Source organism: Ranitomeya variabilis, chromosome 1 (assembly GCF_051348905.1).
Source record: "Ranitomeya variabilis isolate aRanVar5 chromosome 1, aRanVar5.hap1, whole genome shotgun sequence".
Lineage (NCBI taxonomy): Eukaryota > Metazoa > Chordata > Amphibia > Anura > Dendrobatidae > Ranitomeya > Ranitomeya variabilis.
Genome location: NC_135232.1, coordinates 229,916,791 through 229,938,375, shown reverse-complemented (window position 1 = coordinate 229,938,375; position 21,585 = coordinate 229,916,791). Strand labels below are relative to the sequence as shown.

Here is a 21,585-nt window from a genome sequence, read left to right as displayed (position 1 = left end):
TTCTATTTCCTTCAAACTGAAGCTGTCATAATGATCTCTACATAACCTTTGTCTTCTCATTCTTTACATTTCTGAAAAAAAAGTGCATGCTTTGTGAAAAATATGAAAATATGTATATTGTTAGAGTTTAGCAACTATTTTTGTTCTACGGTTCTACATATCTTACTGAAATCAGATCCTATAATTTTACATGAACAGGTCCAGAGAAGATGTATGTGCAGTAGGTTATTAAACTTGCCCTGGAGGAAAAAAAATAGTATAACAGCATGGAATTTGTAGAGATAAATTGAGCCCCCTAAGAGAAAGCATTAAGGGCATTTTCACATATATATGGATTCAAGAAAGTGTGGTAGAAAAAAAACATTGTCCGTTTTTTAGTGCATTTTCCGGTTGTAAATCACAAAGTTGTTTTGGTGCAGTGTTTATCATGTTTTTTCTGCTGAGGCTTCTGCAGCAGCACACCAAAAGCATAGTTACATTGGTTTATGGCAAATGAAAACAAATGGAAAAAGGGTAAATAACAAACAAAAAACTTATTCCCTACAAAACTTCATAAAAAAACCATATTTCCTCTAGAAAAAGATTTTTCAGGAGTTTTCAACCAGGAAAAATGCACTTCTAAAACTTTGTGAACATATCCCTGTGGCAAAATTCACATGAAAAACTAAACCATACCAGATCTGGTTGCAATGATCTTCCCATTCATTAGAATGAGAAAACACACCCATAGTTCAAAAGCCTTTTTCTAAAAAAAATCATGTCAATTCTTTGGCACTTCATCCATGTGTATATTTCAGCAAATTCTGCATTTTTTATCATATTTTTGCTTTGGTGTTAATAAAATTGCATTTCGTTTTTCTATACTTAAAAAACGTGTTCCTACAAAAATGCACCAAAATCCATGTAGTTTATAAATGGTCTTAGATGTGGATTTTTCAGCCAGAGAAATCTACGTGAAAAAAAACCCTCATTGGTGAGCATACATACCCTTGAGGACAGAGTGGGGTTCACGGAACTCGCACGCCCACCAGAAGGGATGTCAGAGAAATCAGCGCCTAAAATAAAAAGAAGCATTACAAGATTCACTCAGCAATACCGTGCCATTAAAGCCCCCCCAAGGTACACACATCCAAACAAGATAATAAGGGCACATACCCTGTATATGAAGAACCACATCTGGTGTTCAGAAATATTTCAGCAACCTAAGTGCCATGCGTTTGCACATCAGTTTTGCTACACTGTCTTAATGATGGATTGTCGTAAAACACTTGATAATTCAGTTGAGCCTTATATGTTATTAGACATAGCAGAAGACTTTATTGGGTACCACGGGCAGGGACACAATATGTGTGTAAAAGTGCTGTACCCGCAATAGAGAGAATAGAGAACTATATCTCAAATAGATCAAAATCTTCTCCACTTTCTCACAAGTCATTGTTGGCTCTGCTGTGCTGTGCTCTCAGTGTTGGCTCTGCTGTGCCCTCAGTGTTGGCTCTGCTGTGCTGTGCCCTCATTGTAGGCTCTTCTGTGCTGTGCCTTCATTGTTGGCTCTGATGTGCCCTCAGTGTTGGCTCTGCTGTGCTGTGCCCTCAGTGTTGGCTCTGCTGTGCTGTGCCCTCAGTGTTGGCTCTGCTGTGCTGTGCCCTCATTGTGGGCTCTGTTGTGCTGTGGTCTCAGTGTTGGCTGTGCTGTGCCCTCATTGTTGGCTCCGCTGTGCCCTCAGTGTTGGCTCTGCTGTGCTGTGCCCTCATTGTTGGCTCTGCTGTGCCCTCATTGTGGGCTCTGCTGTGCTGTACCCTCAGTGTTGGCTCTGCTCTGTTGTGCCCTCGTTGTTGGCTCTGCTGTGCTGTGCCCTCATTATAGGCTCTGCTGTGCTGTGCCCTCAGTGTTGGCTGTGCTGTGCCCTCAGTGTTGGCTCTGCTGTGCTGTGTCCTCAGTGTTGGCTGTCCTGTGCCCTCAGTGTTGGCTCTGCTGTGCTGTGCCCTCAGTGTTGGCTCTGCTGTGCTGTGCCCTCAGTGTTGGCTCTGCTGTGCTGTGCCCTCATTGTTGGCTCTGCTGTGCCCTCATTGTTGGCTTTGCTGTGCCCTCATTGTTGACTCTGCTGTGCCCTCATTGTAGGCTCTTCTGTGATGTACCCTCATTGTTGACTCTGCTGTGCCCTCATTGTAGGCTCTTCTGTGCTGTGCCTTCATTGTTGGCTCTGATGTGCCCTCAGTGTTGGCTCTGCTGTGCTGTGCCCTCATTGTGGACTCTGCTGTGCTGTGGTCTCAGTGTTGGCTCTGCTGTGCTGTGCCCTCATTGTGGGCTCTGCTGTGCTGTGCCCTCATTGTTGGCTCCGCTGTGCCCTCAGTGTTGGCTCTACTGTGCTGTGCCCTCATTGTTGGCTCTGCTGTGCCCTCGTTGTTGGCTCTGCTGTGCTGTGCCCTCATTGTAGGCTCTGCTGTGCTGTGCCCTCAGTGTTGGCTGTGCTGTGCCCTCAGTGTTGGCTGTGCTGTGTCCTCAGTGTTGGCTCTGCTGTGCTGTGTCCTCAGTGTTGGCTGTGCTGTGCCCTCAGTGTTGGCTCTGCTGTGCTGTGCCCTCAGTGTTGGCTCTGCTGTGCTGTGCCCTCAGTGTTGACTCTGCTGTGCCCTCATTGTTGACTCTGCTGTGCCCTCATTGTAGGCTCTTCTGTGATGTCCTCATTGTTGGCTCTGCTGTGCCCTCAGTGTTGGCTCTGCTGTGCTGTGCCCTCATTGTAGGCTCTTCTGTGCTGTGCCTTCATTGTTGGCTCTGATGTGCCCTCAGTGTTGGCTCTGCTGTGCTGTGCCCTCAGTGTTGGCTCTGCTGTGCTGTGCCCTCAGTGTTGGCTCTGCTGTGCTGTGCCCTCATTGTGGGCTCTGTTGTGCTGTGGTCTCAGTGTTGGCTGTGCTGTGCCCTCATTGTTGGCTCCGCTGTGCCCTCAGTGTTGGCTCTGCTGTGCTGTGCCCTCATTGTTGGCTCTGCTGTGCCCTCATTGTGGGCTCTGCTGTGCTGTACCCTCAGTGTTGGCTCTGCTCTGTTGTGCCCTCGTTGTTGGCTCTGCTGTGCTGTGCCCTCATTGTAGGCTCTGCTGTGCTGTGCCCTCAGTGTTGGCTGTGCTGTGCCCTCAGTGTTGGCTCTGCTGTGCTGTGTCCTCAGTGTTGGCTGTCCTGTGCCCTCAGTGTTGGCTCTGCTGTGCTGTGCCCTCAGTGTTGGCTCTGCTGTGCTGTGCCCTCAGTGTTGGCTCTGCTGTGCTGTGCCCTCAGTGTTGGCTCTGCTGTGCTGTGCCCTCATTGTTGGCTCTGCTGTGCCCTCATTGTTGACTCTGCTGTGCCCTCATTGTAGGCTCTTCTGTGATGTACCCTCATTGTTGACTCTGCTGTGCCCTCATTGTAGGCTCTTCTGTGCTGTGCCTTCATTGTTGGCTCTGATGTGCCCTCAGTGTTGGCTCTGCTGTGCTGTGCCCTCATTGTGGACTCTGCTGTGCTGTGGTCTCAGTGTTGGCTCTGCTGTGCTGTGCCCTCATTGTGGGCTCTGCTGTGCTGTGCCCTCATTGTTGGCTCCGCTGTGCCCTCAGTGTTGGCTCTACTTTGCTGTGCCCTCATTGTTGGCTCTGCTGTGCCCTCGTTGTTGGCTCTGCTGTGCTGTGCCCTCATTGTAGGCTCTGCTGTGCTGTGCCCTCAGTGTTGGCTGTGCTGTGTCCTCAGTGTTGGCTCTGCTGTGCTGTGTCCTCAGTGTTGGCTGTGCTGTGCCCTCAGTGTTGGCTCTGCTGTGCTGTGCCCTCAGTGTTGGCTCTGCTGTGCTGTGCCCTCAGTGTTGACTCTGCTGTGCCCTCATTGTTGACTCTGCTGTGCCCTCATTGTAGGCTCTTCTGTGATGTACCCTCATTGTTGGCTCTGCAGTGCTGTGCCCTCATTGTTGGCTCTGCTGTGCTGTGCCCTCATTGTTGGCTCTGCTGTGCCCTCATTGTTGGCTCTGCTGTGCTGTGCCCTCATTTTTGGCTCTGCTGTGCTGTGCCCTCATTGTTGGCTCTGCTGTGCTGTGCCCTCATTGTTGGCTCTGCTGTGCTCTGCCCTCATTGTTGGCTCTGCTGTGCTGTGCCCTCATTGTTGGCTCTGCTGTGCTGTGCCCTCATTGTTGGCTCTGCTGTGCTGTGCCCTCAGTGTTGGCTCTGCTCTGCTGTGCCCTCATTGTTGGCTCTGCTGTGCTGTGCCCTCATTGTTGGCTCTGCTGTCCTGTGCCCTCATTATTGGCTCTGCTCTGCAGTGCCCTCAGTGTTGGCTCTGCTCTGCTGTGCCCTCATTGTTGGCTCTGCTGTGCCCTCATTGTTGGCTCTGCTGTGCTGTGCCCTCAGTGTTGGCTCTGCTGTGCTGTGCCCTCAGTGTTGGCTCTGCTGTGCTGTGCCCTCATTGTTGGCTCTGCTGTGCCCTCGTTGTGGGCTCTGCTCTGCTGTGCCCTCGTTGTTGGCTCTGCTGTGCTGTGCCCTCAGTGTTGGCTCTGCTTTGCTGTGCCCTCAGTGTTGGCTCTGCTGTGCTGTGCCCTCAGTGTTGGCTCTGCTGTGCTGTGCCCTCAGTGTTGGCTCTGCTGTGCTGTGCCCTCAGTGTTGGCTCTGCTGTGCTGTGCCCTCAGTGTTGGCTCTGCTGTGCTGTGCCCTCAGTGTTGGCTCTGCTGTGCTGTGCCCTCAGTGTTGGCTCTGCTGTGCTGTGCCCTCAGTGTTGGCTCTGCTGTGCTGTGCCCTCAGTGTTGGCTCTGCTGTGCTGTACCCTCAGTGTTGGCTCTGCTGTGCTGTGCCCTCATTGTGGGCTCTGCTGTGCTGTGGTCTCAGTGTTGGCTGTGCTGTGCCCTCATTGTTGGCTCCGCTGTGCCCTCAGTGTTGGCTCTGCTGTGCTGTACCCTCAGTGTTGGCTCTGCTGTGCTGTACCCTCAGTGTTGGCTCTGCTCTGTTGTGCCTTCGTTGTTGGCTCTGCTGTGCTGTGTCCTCATTGTAGGCTCTGCTGTGCTGTGCCCTCAGTGTTGGCTGTGCTGTGCCCTCAGTGTTGGCTCTGCGGTGCTGTGCTGTGCCCTCAGTGTTGGCTCTGCTGTGCTGTGCCCTCAGTGTTTGCTCTGCTGTGCTGTGCCCTCAGTGTTGGCTCTGCTGTGCTGTGCCCTCAGTGTTGGCTCTGCTGTGCTGTGCCCTCAGTGTTGGCTCTGCTGTGCTGTGCCCTCAGTGTTGGCTCTGCTGTGCTGTGCCCTCAGTGTTGGCTCTGCTGTGCTGTGCCCTCAGTGTTGGCTCTGCTGTGCTGTGCCCTCAGTGTTGGCTCTGCTGTGCTGTGCCCTCATTGTGGGCTCTGCTGTGCTGTGGTCTCAGTGTTGGCTGTGCTGTGCCCTCATTGTTGGCTCCGCTGTGCCCTCAGTGTTGGCTCTGCTGTGCTGTGCCCTCATTGTGGGCTCTGCTGTGCTGTACCCTCAGTGTTGGCTCTGCTCTGTTGTGCCCTCGTTGTTGGCTCTGCTGTGCTGTGCCCTCATTGTAGGCTCTGCTGTGCCCTCAGTGTTGGCTGTGCTGTACCCTCAGTGTTGGCTCTGCTATGCTGTGCTGTGCTGTGTCCTCAGTGTTGGCTGTGCTGTGCCCTCAGTGTTGGCTCTGCTGTGCTGTGCCCTCAGTGTTGGCTCTGCTGTGCTGTGCTGTGTCCTCAGTGTTGGCTCTGCTGTGCCCTCATTGTTGGCTCTGCTGTGCCCTCATTGTTGGCTCTGCTGTGCCCTCATTGTTGACTCTGCTGTGCCCTCATTGTTGACTCTGCTGTGCTGTGCCCTCATTGTTGGCTCTGCTGTGCCCTCATTGTTGACTCTGCTGTGCTGTGCCCTCATTGTTGGCTCTGCTGTACCCTCATTGTAGGCTCTTCTGTGATGTACCCTCATTGTTGGCTCTGCAGTGCTGTGCTCTCATTGTTGGCTCTGCTGTGCCCTCATTGTTGGCTCTGCTGTGCCCTCATTGTGGGCTTTGCTGTGCTGTGCCCACAGTGTTGGCTCTGCTGTGCCCTCATTGTTGGCTCTGCTGTGCTGTGCCCTCATTGTTGGCTCTGCTGTGCTGTGCCCTCATTGTTGGCTCTGCTGTGCTGTGCCCTCATTGTTGGCTCTGCTGTCCTGTGCCCTCATTGTTGGCTCTGCTGTCCTGTGCCCTCATTGTTGGCTCTGCTGTCCTGTGCCCTCATTGTTGGCTCTGCTGTCCTGTGCCCTCATTGTTGGCTCTGCTGTGCTGTGCCCTCAGTGTTGGCTCTGCTCTGCTGTGCCCTCATTGTTGGCTCTGCTGTGCCCTCATTGTTGGCTCTGCTGTGCTGTGCCCTCAGTGTTGGCTCTGCTGTGCTGTGCCCTCAGTGTTGGCTGTGCTGTGCCCTCAGTGTTGGCTCTGCTATGCTGTGCTGTGCTGTGTCCTCAGTGTTGGCTGTGCTGTGCCCTCAGTGTTGGCTCTGCTGTGCTGTGCCCTCAGTGTTGGCTCTGCTCTGCTGTGCTGTGCCCTCAGTGTTGGCTCTGCTGTGCTGTGCCCTCATTGTTGGCTCTGCTGTGCCCTCATTGTTGGCTCTGCTGTGCCCTCATTGTTGACTCTGCTGTGCCCTCATTGTTGACTCTGCTGTGCTGTGCCCTCATTGTTGGCTCTGCTGTGCCCTCATTGTTGACTCTGCTGTGCTGTGCCCTCATTGTTGGCTCTGCTGTACCCTCATTGTAGGCTCTTCTGTGATGTACCCTCATTGTTGGCTCTGCAGTGCTGTGCTCTCATTGTTGGCTCTGCTGTGCCCTCATTGTTGGCTCTGCTGTGCCCTCATTGTGGGCTTTGCTGTGCTGTGCCCACAGTGTTGGCTCTGCTGTGCCCTCATTGTTGGCTCTGCTGTGCTGTGCCCTCATTGTTGGCTCTGCTGTGCTGTGCCCTCATTGTTGGCTCTGCTGTGCTGTGCCCTCATTGTTGGCTCTGCTGTGCTGTGCCCTCATTGTTGGCTCTGCTGTCCTGTGCCCTCATTGTTGGCTCTGCTGTCCTGTGCCCTCATTGTTAGCTCTGCTGTCCTGTGCCCTCATTGTTGGCTCTGCTGTGCTGTGCCCTCAGTGTTGGCTCTGCTCTGCTGTGCCCTCATTGTTGGCTCTGCTGTGCCCTCATTGTTGGCTCTGCTGTGCTGTGCCCTCAGTGTTGGCTCTGCTGTGCTGTGCCCTCAGTGTTGGCTCTGCTGTGCTGTGCCCTCATTGTTGGCTCTGCTGTGCTGTGCCCTCATTGTTGGCTCTGCTGTCCTGTGCCCTCATTGTTGGCTCTGCTCTGAAGTGCCCTCAGTGTTGGCTCTGCTCTGCTGTGCCCTCATTGTTGGCTCTGCTGTGCCCTCCGTGTTGGCTCTGCTGTGCTGTGCCCTCAGTGTTGGCTCTGCTGTGCTGTGCCCTCAGTGTTGGCTCTGCTGTGCCCTCGGTGTTGGCTCTGCTGTGCCCTCATTGTTGGCTCTGCTGTGCTGTGCCCTCATTGTTGGCTCTGCTGTGCTGTGCCCTCATTGTTGGCTCTGCTGTGCCCTCAGTGTTGGCTCTGCTCTGCTGTGCCCTCATGGTTGGCCCTGCTGTGCCCTCAGTGTTGGCTCTGCTTTGCTGTGCCCTCAGTGTTGGCTCTGCTGTTCTGTGCCCTCAGTGTTGGCTCTGCTGTGCTGTGCCGTGCCCTCAGTGTTGGCTCTGCTGGGCTCTGCCCTCAGTGTTGGCGCTGCTGTGCTGTGCCCTCAGTGTTGGCTCTGCTGTGCTGTGCCCTCAGTGTTGGCTCTGCTGTGCTGTGCCCTCATTGTGGGCTCTGCTGTGCTGTGGTCTCAGTGTTGGCTGTGCTGTGCCCTCATTGTTGGCTCTGCTGTGCTGTGCCCTCAATGTTGGCTCTGCTGTGCTGTACCCTCAGTGTTGGCTCTGCTGTGCTGTGCGCTCATTGTGGGCTCTGCTGTGCTGTGCCCTCATTGTTGGCTCTGCTGTGCTGTACCCTCAGTGTTGGCTCTGCTGTGCTGTACCCTCAGTGTTGGCTCTGCTCTGTTGTGCCCTCGTTGTTGGCTCTGCTGTGCCCTCATTGTAGGCTCTGCTGTGCTGTGCCCTCAGTGTTGGCTTTGCTGTGCCCTCAGTGTTGGCTCTGCTGTGCTGTGCTGTGTCCTCAGTGTTGGCTCTGCTGTGCTGTGCCCTCAGTGTTGGCTCTGCTGTGCTGTGCCCTCAGTGTTGGCTTGGCTGTGCTGTGCCCTCATTGTGGGCTCTGCTGTGCTGTACCCTCAGTGTTGGCTCTGCTCTGTTGTGCCCTCGTTGTTGGCTCTGCTGTGCTGTGCCCTCATTGTAGGCTCTGCTGTGCTGTGCCCTCAGTGTTGGCTGTGCTGTGCCCTCAGTGTTGGCTCGGCTGTGCTGTGCTGTGTCCTCAGTGTTGGCTCTGCTGTGCTGTGCCCTCAGTGTTCGCTCTGCTGTGCTGTGCTGTGCCCTCAGTGTTGGCTGTGCTGTGCCCTCAGAGTTTGCTCTGCTGTGCTGTGCTGTGTCCTCAGTGTTGGCTCTGCTGTGCTGTGCCCTCAGTGTTGGCTCTGCTGTGCTGTGCCCTCATTGTTGGCTCTGCTGTGCTGTGCCCTCATTGTTGGCTCTGCTGTCCTGTGCCCTCATTGTTGGCTCTGCTCTGAAGTGCCCTCAGTGTTGGCTCTGCTCTGCTGTGCCCTCATTGTTGGCTCTGCTGTGCCCTCCGTGTTGGCTCTGCTGTGCTGTGCCCTCAGTGTTGGCTCTGCTGTGCTGTGCCCTCAGTGTTGGCTCTGCTGTGCCCTCGGTGTTGGCTCTGCTGTGCCCTCATTGTTGGCTCTGCTGTGCTGTGCCCTCATTGTTGGCTCTGCTGTGCTGTGCCCTCATTGTTGGCTCTGCTGTGCCCTCAGTGTTGGCTCTGCTCTGCTGTGCCCTCATGGTTGGCCCTGCTGTGCCCTCAGTGTTGGCTCTGCTTTGCTGTGCCCTCAGTGTTGGCTCTGCTGTTCTGTGCCCTCAGTGTTGGCTCTGCTGTGCTGTGCCGTGCCCTCAGTGTTGGCTCTGCTGTGCTCTGCCCTCAGTGTTGGCGCTGCTGTGCTGTGCCCTCAGTGTTGGCTCTGCTGTGCTGTGCCCTCAGTGTTGGCTCTGCTGTGCTGTGCCCTCATTGTGGGCTCTGCTGTGCTGTGGTCTCAGTGTTGGCTGTGCTGTGCCCTCATTGTTGGCTCTGCTGTGCTGTGCCCTCAATGTTGGCTCTGCTGTGCTGTACCCTCAGTGTTGGCTCTGCTGTGCTGTGCGCTCATTGTGGGCTCTGCTGTGCTGTGCCCTCATTGTTGGCTCTGCTGTGCTGTACCCTCAGTGTTGGCTCTGCTGTGCTGTACCCTCAGTGTTGGCTCTGCTCTGTTGTGCCCTCGTTGTTGGCTCTGCTGTGCCCTCATTGTAGGCTCTGCTGTGCTGTGCCCTCAGTGTTGGCTTTGCTGTGCCCTCAGTGTTGGCTCTGCTGTGCTGTGCTGTGTCCTCAGTGTTGGCTCTGCTGTGCTGTGCCCTCAGTGTTGGCTCTGCTGTGCTGTGCCCTCAGTGTTGGCTTGGCTGTGCTGTGCCCTCATTGTGGGCTCTGCTGTGCTGTACCCTCAGTGTTGGCTCTGCTCTGTTGTGCCCTCGTTGTTGGCTCTGCTGTGCTGTGCCCTCATTGTAGGCTCTGCTGTGCTGTGCCCTCAGTGTTGGCTGTGCTGTGCCCTCAGTGTTGGCTCGGCTGTGCTGTGCTGTGTCCTCAGTGTTGGCTCTGCTGTGCTGTGCCCTCAGTGTTCGCTCTGCTGTGCTGTGCTGTGCCCTCAGTGTTGGCTGTGCTGTGCCCTCAGAGTTTGCTCTGCTGTGCTGTGCTGTGTCCTCAGTGTTGGCTCTGCTGTGCTGTGCCCTCAGTGTTCGCTCTGCTGTGCTGTGCTGTGCCCTCAGTTTGGCTCTGCTGTGCTGTGCCCTCAGTGTTGGCTCTGCTGTGCTGTGCCCTCAGTGTTGGCTCTGCTGTGCTGTGCCCTCAGTGTTGGCTCTGCCGTTCTGTGCCCTCAGTGTTGGCCCTGCTGTGCTGTGCCCTCAGTGTTGGCTCTGCTGTGCTGTGCCCTCAGTGTTGGCTCTGCTGTGCTGTGCCCTCAGTGTTGGCTCTCCTGTGCTGTGCCCTCAGTGTTGGCTCTCCTGTGCTGTGCCCTCAGTGTTGGCTCTGCTGTGCTGTGCCCTCAGTGTTGGCTCTGCTGTGCTGTGCCCTCAGTGTTGGCTCTGCTGTGCTGTGCCCTCAGTGTTGGCTCTGCTGTGCTGTGCCCTCAGTGTTGGCTCTGCTGTGCTGTGCCCTCAGTGTTGGCTCTGCTGTGCTGTGCCCTCAGTGTTGGCTCTGCTGTGCTGTGCCCTCAGTGTTGGCTCTGCTGTGCTGTGCCCTCAGTGTTGGCTCTGCTGTGCTGTGCCCTCAGTGTTGGCTCTGCTGTGCTGTGCCCTCAGTGTTGGCTCTGCTGTGCTGTGCCCTCAGTGTTGCCTCTGCTGCGTTGTGCCCTCAGTGTTGGCTCTGCTGCGCTGTGCCCTCAGTGTTGGCTCTGCTGCGCTGTGCCCTCAGTGTTGGCTCTGCTGCGCTGTGCCCTCAGTGTTGGCTCTGCTGCGCTGTGCCCTCAGTGTTGGCTCTGCTGCGCTGTGCCCTCAGTGTTGGCTCTGCTGCGCTGTGCCCTCAGTGTTGGCTCTGCTGCGCTGTGCCCTCAGTGTTGGCTCTGCTGTGCTGTGCCCTCATCGCAAGGTTTCTATTATGGTTCAGCATTACCCACTTATATTTCCATGCATTATAACTAAGGGACGTAGGCCTTTATGGCCTCTGCAGACCATATAGCTATACTATTGGTGTAATGAAATAACAGCATTTGTATGTAACTAACATACTTGAAATTGACCTGATAGTGGCATATTATAGATATTTGTCATATATGAAAATTCTCTACATTTCCTATACCAAGGGATTTTGTGAGCCATATTTAGCATTTGTTGCTTTTTTTTTTTATCACCGGTTTATAATGTGTGCAGTGTCTAACACATGCAGAATTGGAAAACCTGTCACCTGACAAATCAGAGATATGATCAGGGAACCACTAAATTATTGCTGCCCTAATTGTGTGGAAGGTAACACTTGGGTTAGGTCAGTGAGGATATAGTGCGATGGGACCGTACAATGAAGAGATATACACTAAAAACAGTGAAAAGATGGCTCCCTGTACATTTGGCAGCACCTGTGCCAGGAATTGCAGCTCAGTCTCATTTACTTGAGCTAAACAGAAATGCAGTATCCGGCAGAGTCATTACTATACGGAGCTGTGACTGCAGCCATTGCCCTTCAGTCTGCTGATTGGTACAGGTGCCAAGAAGCCAAAGTACAAGGCTTATCAATAGAAAAGCATAGCGAAAGCACCAGATTTTTGCCACCTAATCTGATAGCATCATAATGTGGAGACAGAGACCCTGATTCCAGCAATGTGTTGTCACTGGGCTGCTTGCTTTAATTTAGGAAAAAAATCTGTTCTATCAGCAGATTATCACTAGACTTATAGTAACCAAACTGAAAGGTAGCCCTCCATATTCCTGAGCTATGTATAAGCCCACCCCCCACTGATTGGCAGCTTTCTGTGCATAGGCAGAAAGCAGCCAATCAAGGGTGTGGGCAGGATTATACAGAGCTCAGCATTCATAGTACTGCTAGATTTGTTGCAGATAAAACAGTGATTTTATTAAAACTGCAACAAGCAGTAAAGTAAGAGATAAATCACGGTCTGTGCCCCAACATTATGCTGATCTCAGATCGGGTTGCAAAAACCTGCTGACAGATTCCCTTTAACTAACTGCTAGTGATGTCATATTCTACTCAACCTGAAGCATGTAGATTATGGGGGGGAAAGGAGCGAGAAGAGTAAGGTTCTGTTTCAAGTATGGGATTATATAGTTATGTATTAACTCTCGGGCAGGGTATAATTCTACAATACATGTAACACTTAGAGCAATATATACACTTTCAGGTTCACATTTTAGCATGAACTCCGATGATCCTTTTTTCAGATTCCATGTTGCATATTTTATAGAGTTGCTTTTTTTTGAGTATTGTTTTTTCCAACATAAATGAAATGTCTGTCTTTCCACAGGATGGGTTCGAAATCTCCAGGGAACAACTCACAACCCCCAGCGTTCTTCAGTAAGCTGACTGAGAGCACCTCTGCTATGGTTAAATCCAAGAAACAGGAGATCATTAAAAAGCTTAGTACAACCAACAGGAATGAGCCAGAGTATAGTAAGAGTTTCCATGTTTTTTTCACAAGGAGGAATTGGAATGGGAATTGGGGGATGGTGGTCACCTTGTGCTATTCTGGAACTTACAGCAAGTCTTAACCGGCCTGGATCATCCTTGGGTCCAGAGTTTGATGAACAGAGATTTATACGTTTTACATAAGGGGGCTCACTCCTAATAGCATCCATGGACATACGCAGAGAGGACGCGGTCTACAAGCTGAGGGCTTTATGTACATGGAGACTAGCATGGTTTATACTTGTGGTAATCCGTTCATCTAATGGCGGAGAGGACATACCCAGGTGGCGATAGAAGATTTCCATAGGAGTTGCTTAGTTCCTTAGATCCTGAAATAACGATCTATGGCCAGAAATCTATCAGGCGGTTGTCTGGTTCACAAACCTCGAATGAAAGCATTGTGAGCTAATAGAGGAGGACTGTGGGGCTGAGCGGCCATCTGGAGGGCCAGACGCAGCCACATCTTATTGATTTTAACGGGCACCATGTAACTATTAATTTCCCCATTGGTGTCACTGCAAGAGAAAATTATCAAATTCTGTTTGTTGTGGAAAAAACTAGAAAATGAACCATTTTAAGTGTTAATGTGTGAAATATTTCCATGGAAGAATCTGTGTGATCGGTGTTGCTTGGTGTGGAGGTGGTGCCGGTGTTTTGGGCAGGCTCGTTATTACCGTTTGCGTCTCCTTTATTTCTACAGAACATTTACAGGCTTGTGCAGTTAGGCCCTTTTCATTAATACGTGCTTGATGTATGAAAGTAACAGCACACAAGTAATGAAAGTCAAGAGTCCATGTTTTTTTCTCTTACTGGGTAGTAGACAAGGCTGTACTGTCCACCAGAAACGAGACAGAACCAAAACTAAACCCTGCCAAATATAGCATTTTCCATGAGCAATATCGCACTGAGACATTAATAGAAAGGTGCCCACAGCTTTCCGTAAAAATGCCAGAGCAGGAGACCACATACTGTAATGGCCACATAAAACGGCCTAAGGCTGTGTGCACACTGAGCTTTTTTGTCCTGGGTTTTTGGAGCCGAAACAGAGCAGAATCTTAAGTTTTTGAGGGTTGATTTAGAGAGTTTCAGCTCTAAAAACTCAGCAAAAAGACTTCATATGTACAAGTCCTAAGAGTAGAATAAAATCAACAAACAGGTGCTGCGCTAGCAGGAGAAACTGTGACTAGGAATACATCTCAGTCACCTACCTCACTGTTATGAACTGATGTGTCCACTTGGGACAATGAGCTGCTGCAGACCGTCCTCTGCTATCTTGGCACACCTTGAGAAAGAGGGTCGGCACCCTCGAAACGCGTCGGGATTGGCCCCTGTTAGTGTCCGTCATACGGATTGGTGACGTCACCTAGTAGCCACGCCCCCCGCTCACCACGCCACTGCACGGCGGCGCTATCGGCCGTAGCTGCCTGCCGGACACTACAGCGGCGAGACTGGTGGGGTTTTCAGCACTACGGGAGGACGCTCCCCGGATGGTAGTGCATCGTTTACGTGGCTGCACTGTCTAATCACAGATCTTCCAAGATAGCAGAGGACGGTCTGCAGCAGCTCATTGTCCCAAGTGGACACATCAGTTCATAACAGTGAGGTAGGTGACTGAGATGTATTCCTAGTCACAGTTCCTCCTGCTAGCGCAGCACCTGTTTGTTGATTTTATTCTAATTTTAATATTAGTTGGCAGGGTTGCACACTACGTGCCAAGGTGCTTGCAGCTGAAGGTTCAGGCCAATACATAGCGCCAGTGTGTTACTTTACAGTGTTTGGTAAGTCCTAAGAGTAGCTTCACCCCCATTGTTGACACTGGCTAGATGAGGTTAGCTATAGACTGCAGCACAGTGTAATGGTGTCTTTATTTGTTGGGGTTACTCAATTTTTAGATTAGTATTTCTTTTGTGGTTGGGTTCAGTTTTTAATTAAAAAAATGCCTGCTTTTTTCCATGTGTTTTCTCATTGGCTTCTCTATAGGATTAAAATAGTTTTGTAAAAAAAAAATGTCAGAACAAAAAAACAAATCACCACCAGAAATAAGTCTGTAAAAACACATGAAAATGAAGCCTAACTGAAGACCCTATACATGTTAGACTAATGTCAGCCACACTTGCCGACAGTAATGGGTTTGTCCGACAATCTAGTGTGACAGGGGTGACGACCAACTGATGGCCTAGGGAGATGTCTCGGGCATGTTCGATTTCAGACCGCCAATTGCGTTGTTCTCTTGGAGATGAGCTTTCTCCTAGAAAACCCAGGAGCGCTCACCTGAGCTGGTGCAGCCATGTATGGGAGGGTCGAGATGGATGTCGGATGAAGCATCATGTGCCTGGCAGCCATCTGATGTGTATAGGGACCTTCAGACACACTGGAGAAAGCATAACATCCTTACTCCAGGAAAAGTAAATTCAAATTATATTCTTCTTTTCTTTTTTTGTGTTACATGTGTAGATGGCACCAACATATTCCACAGCACAGGGGTTGGTGACACTCGCACTGGTTCCATTCTGCGCTAGGGCTCGCAGTAGAAGTTCTGTAGCTCAGATATACCGTACATCTTTGGACAATGTTCATGAACATAATGCAGTCTTTAAACTTCTCTAGTTGGGCACAAGTGTATTCTGCTCTAAAATAGGTGCAGTCCACAGCAAGGTGGTAGCCTATAAATCAGCAGCTAACCTAAAGGCAACCTGTCGGCACGTTTCTACACATAGAAGTCATGGGTTGGCTGTATAGGCGCTTGTCTCTTTTTCGTGGAGGTTCGATGTGCCAGTCATGGGAAACCACTTCTGGCCTCCATTATATTTGGCTTCTACATTTGTATTGGGGGCAAGCATCTACACAGCTCTATCACAACTTAGGTAAAAACCGTTCTGAAAATAGTTCTAGACTGATCTATTCCAATAATTGTTCATTGTTGATTTGTTTTTTGTTTTTCTTGTCAGATGTTGGACAGCCAGGAACAGAAATATTTAACATGCCAGCCATTACTGGATCAGGTACAGCATCCATTATGATTAGCTTATACAGTGTTTGGCCTTTCCGTTCAGCCATATGCCACCTCGTCTGAGCATTCCATTGGAAACCAGTCTTCCTAATTCTTCTGTTTTGCCCCTCCCCCACTTTCCCAGGACCAATAGGTTGCAGAACACAGACTGTACAGGAGAGCTCCAACAGCAACATAGGGTTGGAGGCCATAATTAGGAAGGCCCTAATGGGTAAATATGATGAGCAATGGGATGACCGCTCAGCACTCAGTTCCAATGCTTTTAACCCTTTGAATGCCAACGCAAGCCTGCCCTCTGCTATCCCCATAACTGCTGCTGATGGACGGAATGACGACATGCGGCCCTTGCCAGGTCTGCTGCTTTATTTTTCATTTCACCCTTTTGCCCTGTTCTAATGTGTATTAATTTCTTTTTTTCTTTCTGCTTCTTTGACTTTTTTTTTTCGAATTCTCTGATTGTATAATGTCTTTCTGTATTAACCATGTAAAGCTCTGCCTGCATCCTCTTATCTAGCTATTGAAGCTCCTTTCCTTATTATTAGCTGTAACACGAGAGACATAATTTTGTGGGTATTCCTGTTTGGATGCATACAGCAGACATATAGGAAACCCGCAAAGCATGCTCTGGCGGTAAGATGGCAAACTGCAGTTTGTGAAGCATGGCCGCTCGTTTGCATTGCACAACTTTAGTAGCAACATTGTTTAGTGTTCTTTGGCATAAGAGACAAATGCGTCAACAGTGCCTAAATGCCAAAAAGGCAATATTAGTGGGAAAATCCAAAGATCAGAGGCACAGAAAAATCTGGATACTGTGCAGACCTTATAATGTGCTCCTACCTACTGCAGTATGACATCTGGATTCCACTGGCTGTTGGACACGTATTCTGTGCTGCAGATCTCTGACCTTATTTTCACTATTTAAAATGTTGGATTAGCTCTGATCTTATCCGCCAGGACGCCATGAATAACCGTTTTCAATGCAGTGAGAAATTGCAATAATAACATTATTTAAAAAATTATTGTTTAAGCACTTTCCTAATATTCCCGCCAACAAACTCCACCATTTGAATAAGCGTTCTCATCATTTGACTCCATATATCCATAACTGTACTAGCGTACCGTAGTGGCCATTGACACAAGTAACTTGCTTTGGTCCACTTCAGCACAGACATTTCTACTTGAGTAGGTGTAGAAACCTTTTACAATGCTTTAGGGTTATTTCTTTCAGGCAGTGGAGGGAAATCCAAGATTTCCCGACCGAGCAGCCGGAAGGTGAAGTCACCTGCTCCTGGACAACCTTCTGCAGAAAGACCTCCGTCTGCTTCATCAGTTCATTCAGAGGGCGACTCCAACAGGAAAACCCCTTTAGCAAACAGAGTATGGGAGGAAAGACCGTCTTCAACAGGTGAGGAAGGACACAGTCCATGTAAAGACATAAATACCTTGATATAGCGAGGTCTCTTGACACCTAACTTAATATGTTCCATGGCTTGTTCTCTGTTAAAAGGGTATTCTCGTGTTATAAAACTGGTATAGTTAATTAGGCCTTTTGCAGAACATGATTGCTCCCTCACTATTTGCCTCCTTCAGGTTACTATATTTTAGTGAATTTGGAGTTACCCTTCCAAGGTGTAACTAAACTGATTAATTCAGAAGTGTTAATTCAACAAATGCCTGAGTACAGGTAATACCCAGCACACCAGGAAGTGACTGAATAATAAAATATGATGTTTATTAGATAATGATAAAAATCCATTAAAAAGCAGAAATGTACCTCACAGACTTGGGATGCAGAAAAGCCTGATGGAGATGTAAGGATTAGTGCCAGATTAACCTGTTCGAATTGCTAGCAAATCATAATGCAAATTGCCTCTTCAGAGAAAAAGAGGACTTGAACTCTATAGCGCCACCTGTTGGAGAGGAATAAGCCTCCTTACCTTGACAAGCCAGAGCTGGTATGTCACTCTCCATAAGGAGAAAACGTACCCCCTTAGACCCCAGTCCAGAGCCTCTCACCTAGCCAAATCAATTCTCATGCTTCGCACTGACGAGGGCCAACAGCCCGAAACACCGTGTCTGCGAATTGAGATACTGATTTGGCTTTTATCCTAAGTCATATTGCACAACTTTTTAAAGGGTTGATTGTGACTTGTAGGATCACTACTTCCAACAGGTGGCGCTATAGAGTTTAAGTCCTATTTTTCTCTGAAGAGTTAATTTGCATATTAAAATTCCCAGAGGAGCATTGCATGGCGAATAAGCCTCCTTACCTTGACAAGCCAGAGCTGGTATGTCACTCTCCATAAGGAGAAATGTTGCCCCTTAGACCTTAACAAATCATATACATTTAAAATCTATAACAGCATGGTGGCCAAACTAGTAATAGTATGTGTGTAAGATAATAACTTTCACTATGACAAACGATGGTCACATACTGATGTTAGGCACTGCATCCCGTCCTCGACGCACGTTTCTCCCTGCTTCTCTGCAGCAGATCTAGCAGTTATTTAAATGTGGCGCACTATAACCCCGCCACCACCACTGGCAACTTCCTGTCCATATACAGTGTACACAGAAAGCGACCAATCAGTGGTGAGGGTGGGGTTATTCATAACAGAGCTCATGAATATGCTTGACTCCCTGGCAGCAAGCCAAGTAGTCCTCTAATCATAATGTTAAACAGTAATTAAACAGTGATATTATCCAAGCTACACTAAGCTGCCCCTGTAAGTGATACATCGCTATAATCAGGATCTCTGTCTCTACATTATGCCGCGCTCAGATTAAGTGGCAAAAACAGGTGACAGATTCCCTTTAATACAAAACCCTGAATAATGGGAGAATGCCTCAAAAGAAACCGTAAGAACCCATGAGGACTATGCTGTTAACACCATACATGACCAATTCCATTTTTGACTCCAAAAATCAATAGGTGTAGGAAACCGTTTCCCCTTTGTAGCATATTTAATGTGTTTGATTATCTTACTCTTCCATAAACCTTGTAACATAATCTAAACCTGATGTTCTCATTTACTTTAGGGTCAACACCATTTCCTTATAATCCATTAACAATCCGGCTCCCTACCAATCTAGTCGCTGCTCCATCCTCAACAGCCATTCCGCAGAGCAACTCCTCCACCCCGCAGAGGGCACGTGATGAAGAGCCGAAACCACTGCTGTGCTCCCAATATGAGACACTCTCCGACAGCGAGTGAAAGCGTCTTTTGTCAATATTGAAACTGGCCATGAAAGGATCCCCGCAGCCAATCCTCACGCCTATCAGCAGCCAATGTGATAGAAAGACTGGGAAAAAGGAAAAGTTTATGAAAAGCCTTAAAATGACTCCCTAATCTTCAATTGAGGGTCCATATGTTTCTTCAGTTTCTGGCACACAACTGCTCGCAACGGAGTAGAACGTCCCAGACGTCGTAGAAGATTGGATTTTTCAGCTCTATACTCAGGGGATATTTCCACCTGGTGCTTTGCTACATTGCATTGGTTTGTTAACAAAGCTGACTTGTAAGCGTGATGACGTATGTCTGTGTACATTGTATATGTATGTACATGTGTTCATATGCACTTAAGATATATACACATTCCAATTTATTGCACACAGACCTAGCAATGCAGAGCAGCTGCATGCATGGCCATTGCAGAACTGTTACCATTTTGGTTAGGATCCTACCAAAGGTTCCCTTACCATGTGTTTCTTCTCCCTGATGCATCAGTGACAGCACTTAGTATGTTTTTCCTGGCCCTTACTTCTGGAATGGTCTGCTGAAGGATTAGTAGTGTAATGAAGGGGTAACCTTTTGTGTAAACACTGCATGTTCTCTCCATGTTGCTGGTGCACCCTCACTGTACATAGTGTGACCTACACATACATGTACATGTAGGCTAGTCAGTGTCACCCAGTCCTAATGATGCTGACATTTACCCTCTAGTCTTATTTTTTTTTACTTTTTTTTTTTTTTTACTGCCCATAGGCAGCTCAGAGACAAGACTATAAAGGACACAACGGTTTTAAAGTGGAATTTTATTCCTGTGATTGTATTAATGATTGTCGGACAGCATTTTGGGGAGATGGACAACCTCTTCCTACTATATAACTGCTGAGCCTGGGAGAACACTCAGTATCTGTCAGTAAACAGGGTATGCTTTTAATAGCACGTTCTCAAAATATAGTTCCCTTTGGCGTAAAAAAAAAAAAGGGCAGTGTAAGTCTTGGTTTGTTCATATACTTTTTGGTTTTGAGAAATGGGATGGCACTATCGAACATATCCGTATAACGCTCCAGAATGTTTGATCGCATCTCGTAGACTGAAATTGGCCTAAATGTTACGAAGACTGGACACCCTGCTAGAAGAAGGGTAGTATCAATTTGTCCTCTTTTCTTCAGTGTGTATTTGCCTATATAGTTTTTTTCTTTTTCTTATATACATATAGACACACTTGGCTTAGAACAGAGGTATGAGCACCATATTGTCAAACTATACTACTTAAAGGAGCCGCAATAAAAATTTTTACAGAATGTCCGCTACAAACATAGAATATATTTAGTGCTCAGTTAAATGAGCAATATTCATATAAAACGTTACAACTCTTCTAATTCTATTCTGGAGCTTAGCACCAAGAGACGGGCAGACACAAAGGACATAGGCACATTGTGAAGTGTGATGGTCCCTCCTGCCTCGGGCCGCATAGAACAGTGTCGCGGGCCACATGCAGCCCCTAGGGCACATGTTGTGCATGTATGGCTTAGATGCTTAACCTACAACCTATTCTTACCACTTGCTTACAGCCTTGTAATAATAGGAACTTGGTACATCTGTTGATGTGACTTGAAAATTGACTCTCCAAACCATAGTTTTGGGTGTTATTTTATTTTCTGTAAAGCAAACATGTCATGTATAATAAATTGTTTTTGTTTTTTTTTGTTTTGTTTTGTTTTTTTACAAGGAATGATATAGTAACTATATATTGTGAAAAGGAAAATAAATTAAAATATTACATTCACAGACTTCCCCAATATATTTACGATAGGGGCTGGCATTTTCTTGCTAGTGTTGAATGATGCATTTTATTTTTATGTAGACGAACAGCGAAGTTGTTGATGAAACCACACCACCGTCGCAAAAAGAGAAAAGCAAAAATTGCTGCTTGTGTGATAACTGTGTCCAGAGGCGTAAGCTAGGGGTTCAGCTCAGGGTGGGCGAAACATGGGAGTGGGCCCCTAACAGGCGGACATATCATTAGTGCAACCTGTGCGGCTGCAGGTGAGCCCATTTCTACAATGTACAGTCATGGACAAAAATTTTGAGAATGAGACAAATATTAATTTTTCCAAAGTCTACTGCTTCATTTTTTCTAATGGCAATTTGCATATACTCCTGAATGTCAGAGTGATCAGCTTAACAGCAATTACTGTACTTGCAAAGTCAATATTTTCCCAGAAAATGAACTTTAACCCCCAAAACACATTTCAACATCATTGCAGTCCTGCCTTAAAAGGAGCAGCTAACATCGTTTTAGTGATTGATCCATTAACACAGGTGTGGGTGTTGATGAGGACAGGGCTGGCGATCAATCAGTCATGATTAAGTAAAGGCCCCGTCTCACACAGCGACGCTGCAGCGATACAGACAACGATGCTGATCGCTGCAGCGTCGCTGTGTGGTCGCTGTGTGGTCGCTGGGGAGCTGTCACACAGACAGCTCTCTCCAGCGACCAACGATCAGGGGAACGACTTCGGCATCGTTGAAACTGTCTTCAACGATGCCGAAGTCCCCCTGCAGCACCCGGGTAACCAGGGTAAACATCGGGTTACTAAGCGCAGGGCCGCGCTTAGTAACCCGATGTTTACCCTGGTTACCAAAAAAAACAAACACTACATACTCACCATCTGATGTCCGTCAGGTCCCCCGCCGTCTGCTTCCCGCTCTGAGTGCCGCCGTACAGTGAGAGCAGAGCGCAGCGGTGACGTCACTGCTGTGCTCTCACTTTACGGCGGCTCAGTCAGAGCAGGAAGCAGACGCCAAGGGACCTGACAGACATCAGAAGGCGAGTATGTACTGTTTGGTTTTTTTTACATTTACGCTGGTAACCAGGGTAAACATCGGGTTACTAAGCGCGGCCCTGCGCTTAGTAACCCGATGTTTACCCTGGTTACCAGTGAAGACATCGCTGGATCGGTGTCACACACACCGATTCAGCGATGTCAGCGGGACCTCAACGACCAAAAAAAGGTCCAGGCCATTCCGACACGACCAGCGATCTCGCAGCAGGGGCCTGATCGCTGGTACGTGTC

At 49.1% G+C, this 21,585-nt stretch overlaps 1 protein-coding gene across 25 annotated transcripts in view; it reads left to right on the top strand.

Annotated features, from left to right (window-relative positions):
- The window catches only part of NCOR2 (nuclear receptor corepressor 2), a 511,202-nt gene extending 490,912 nt beyond the window's left edge, over positions 1-20,290 (top strand). For 18 of the 25 annotated variants that reach the window (XM_077293242.1, XM_077293235.1, XM_077293237.1 and 15 more), the window contains 5 exons: positions 12,108-12,253; positions 15,217-15,270; positions 15,403-15,630; positions 16,507-16,683; positions 18,318-20,290. In XM_077293242.1, coding sequence (XP_077149357.1) covers positions 12,108-12,253; positions 15,217-15,270; positions 15,403-15,630; positions 16,507-16,683; positions 18,318-18,493 — 781 coding nt within the window. In that variant the 3' untranslated portion in view covers positions 18,494-20,290. The remainder of the gene's footprint in view (positions 1-12,107; positions 12,254-15,216; positions 15,271-15,402; positions 15,631-16,506; positions 16,684-18,317) is intronic. The other 7 variants (XM_077293252.1, XM_077293255.1, XM_077293251.1 and 4 more) reach the window with 2 other exon arrangements.
- The last annotated feature ends 1,295 nt before the right edge of the window (positions 20,291-21,585 follow it).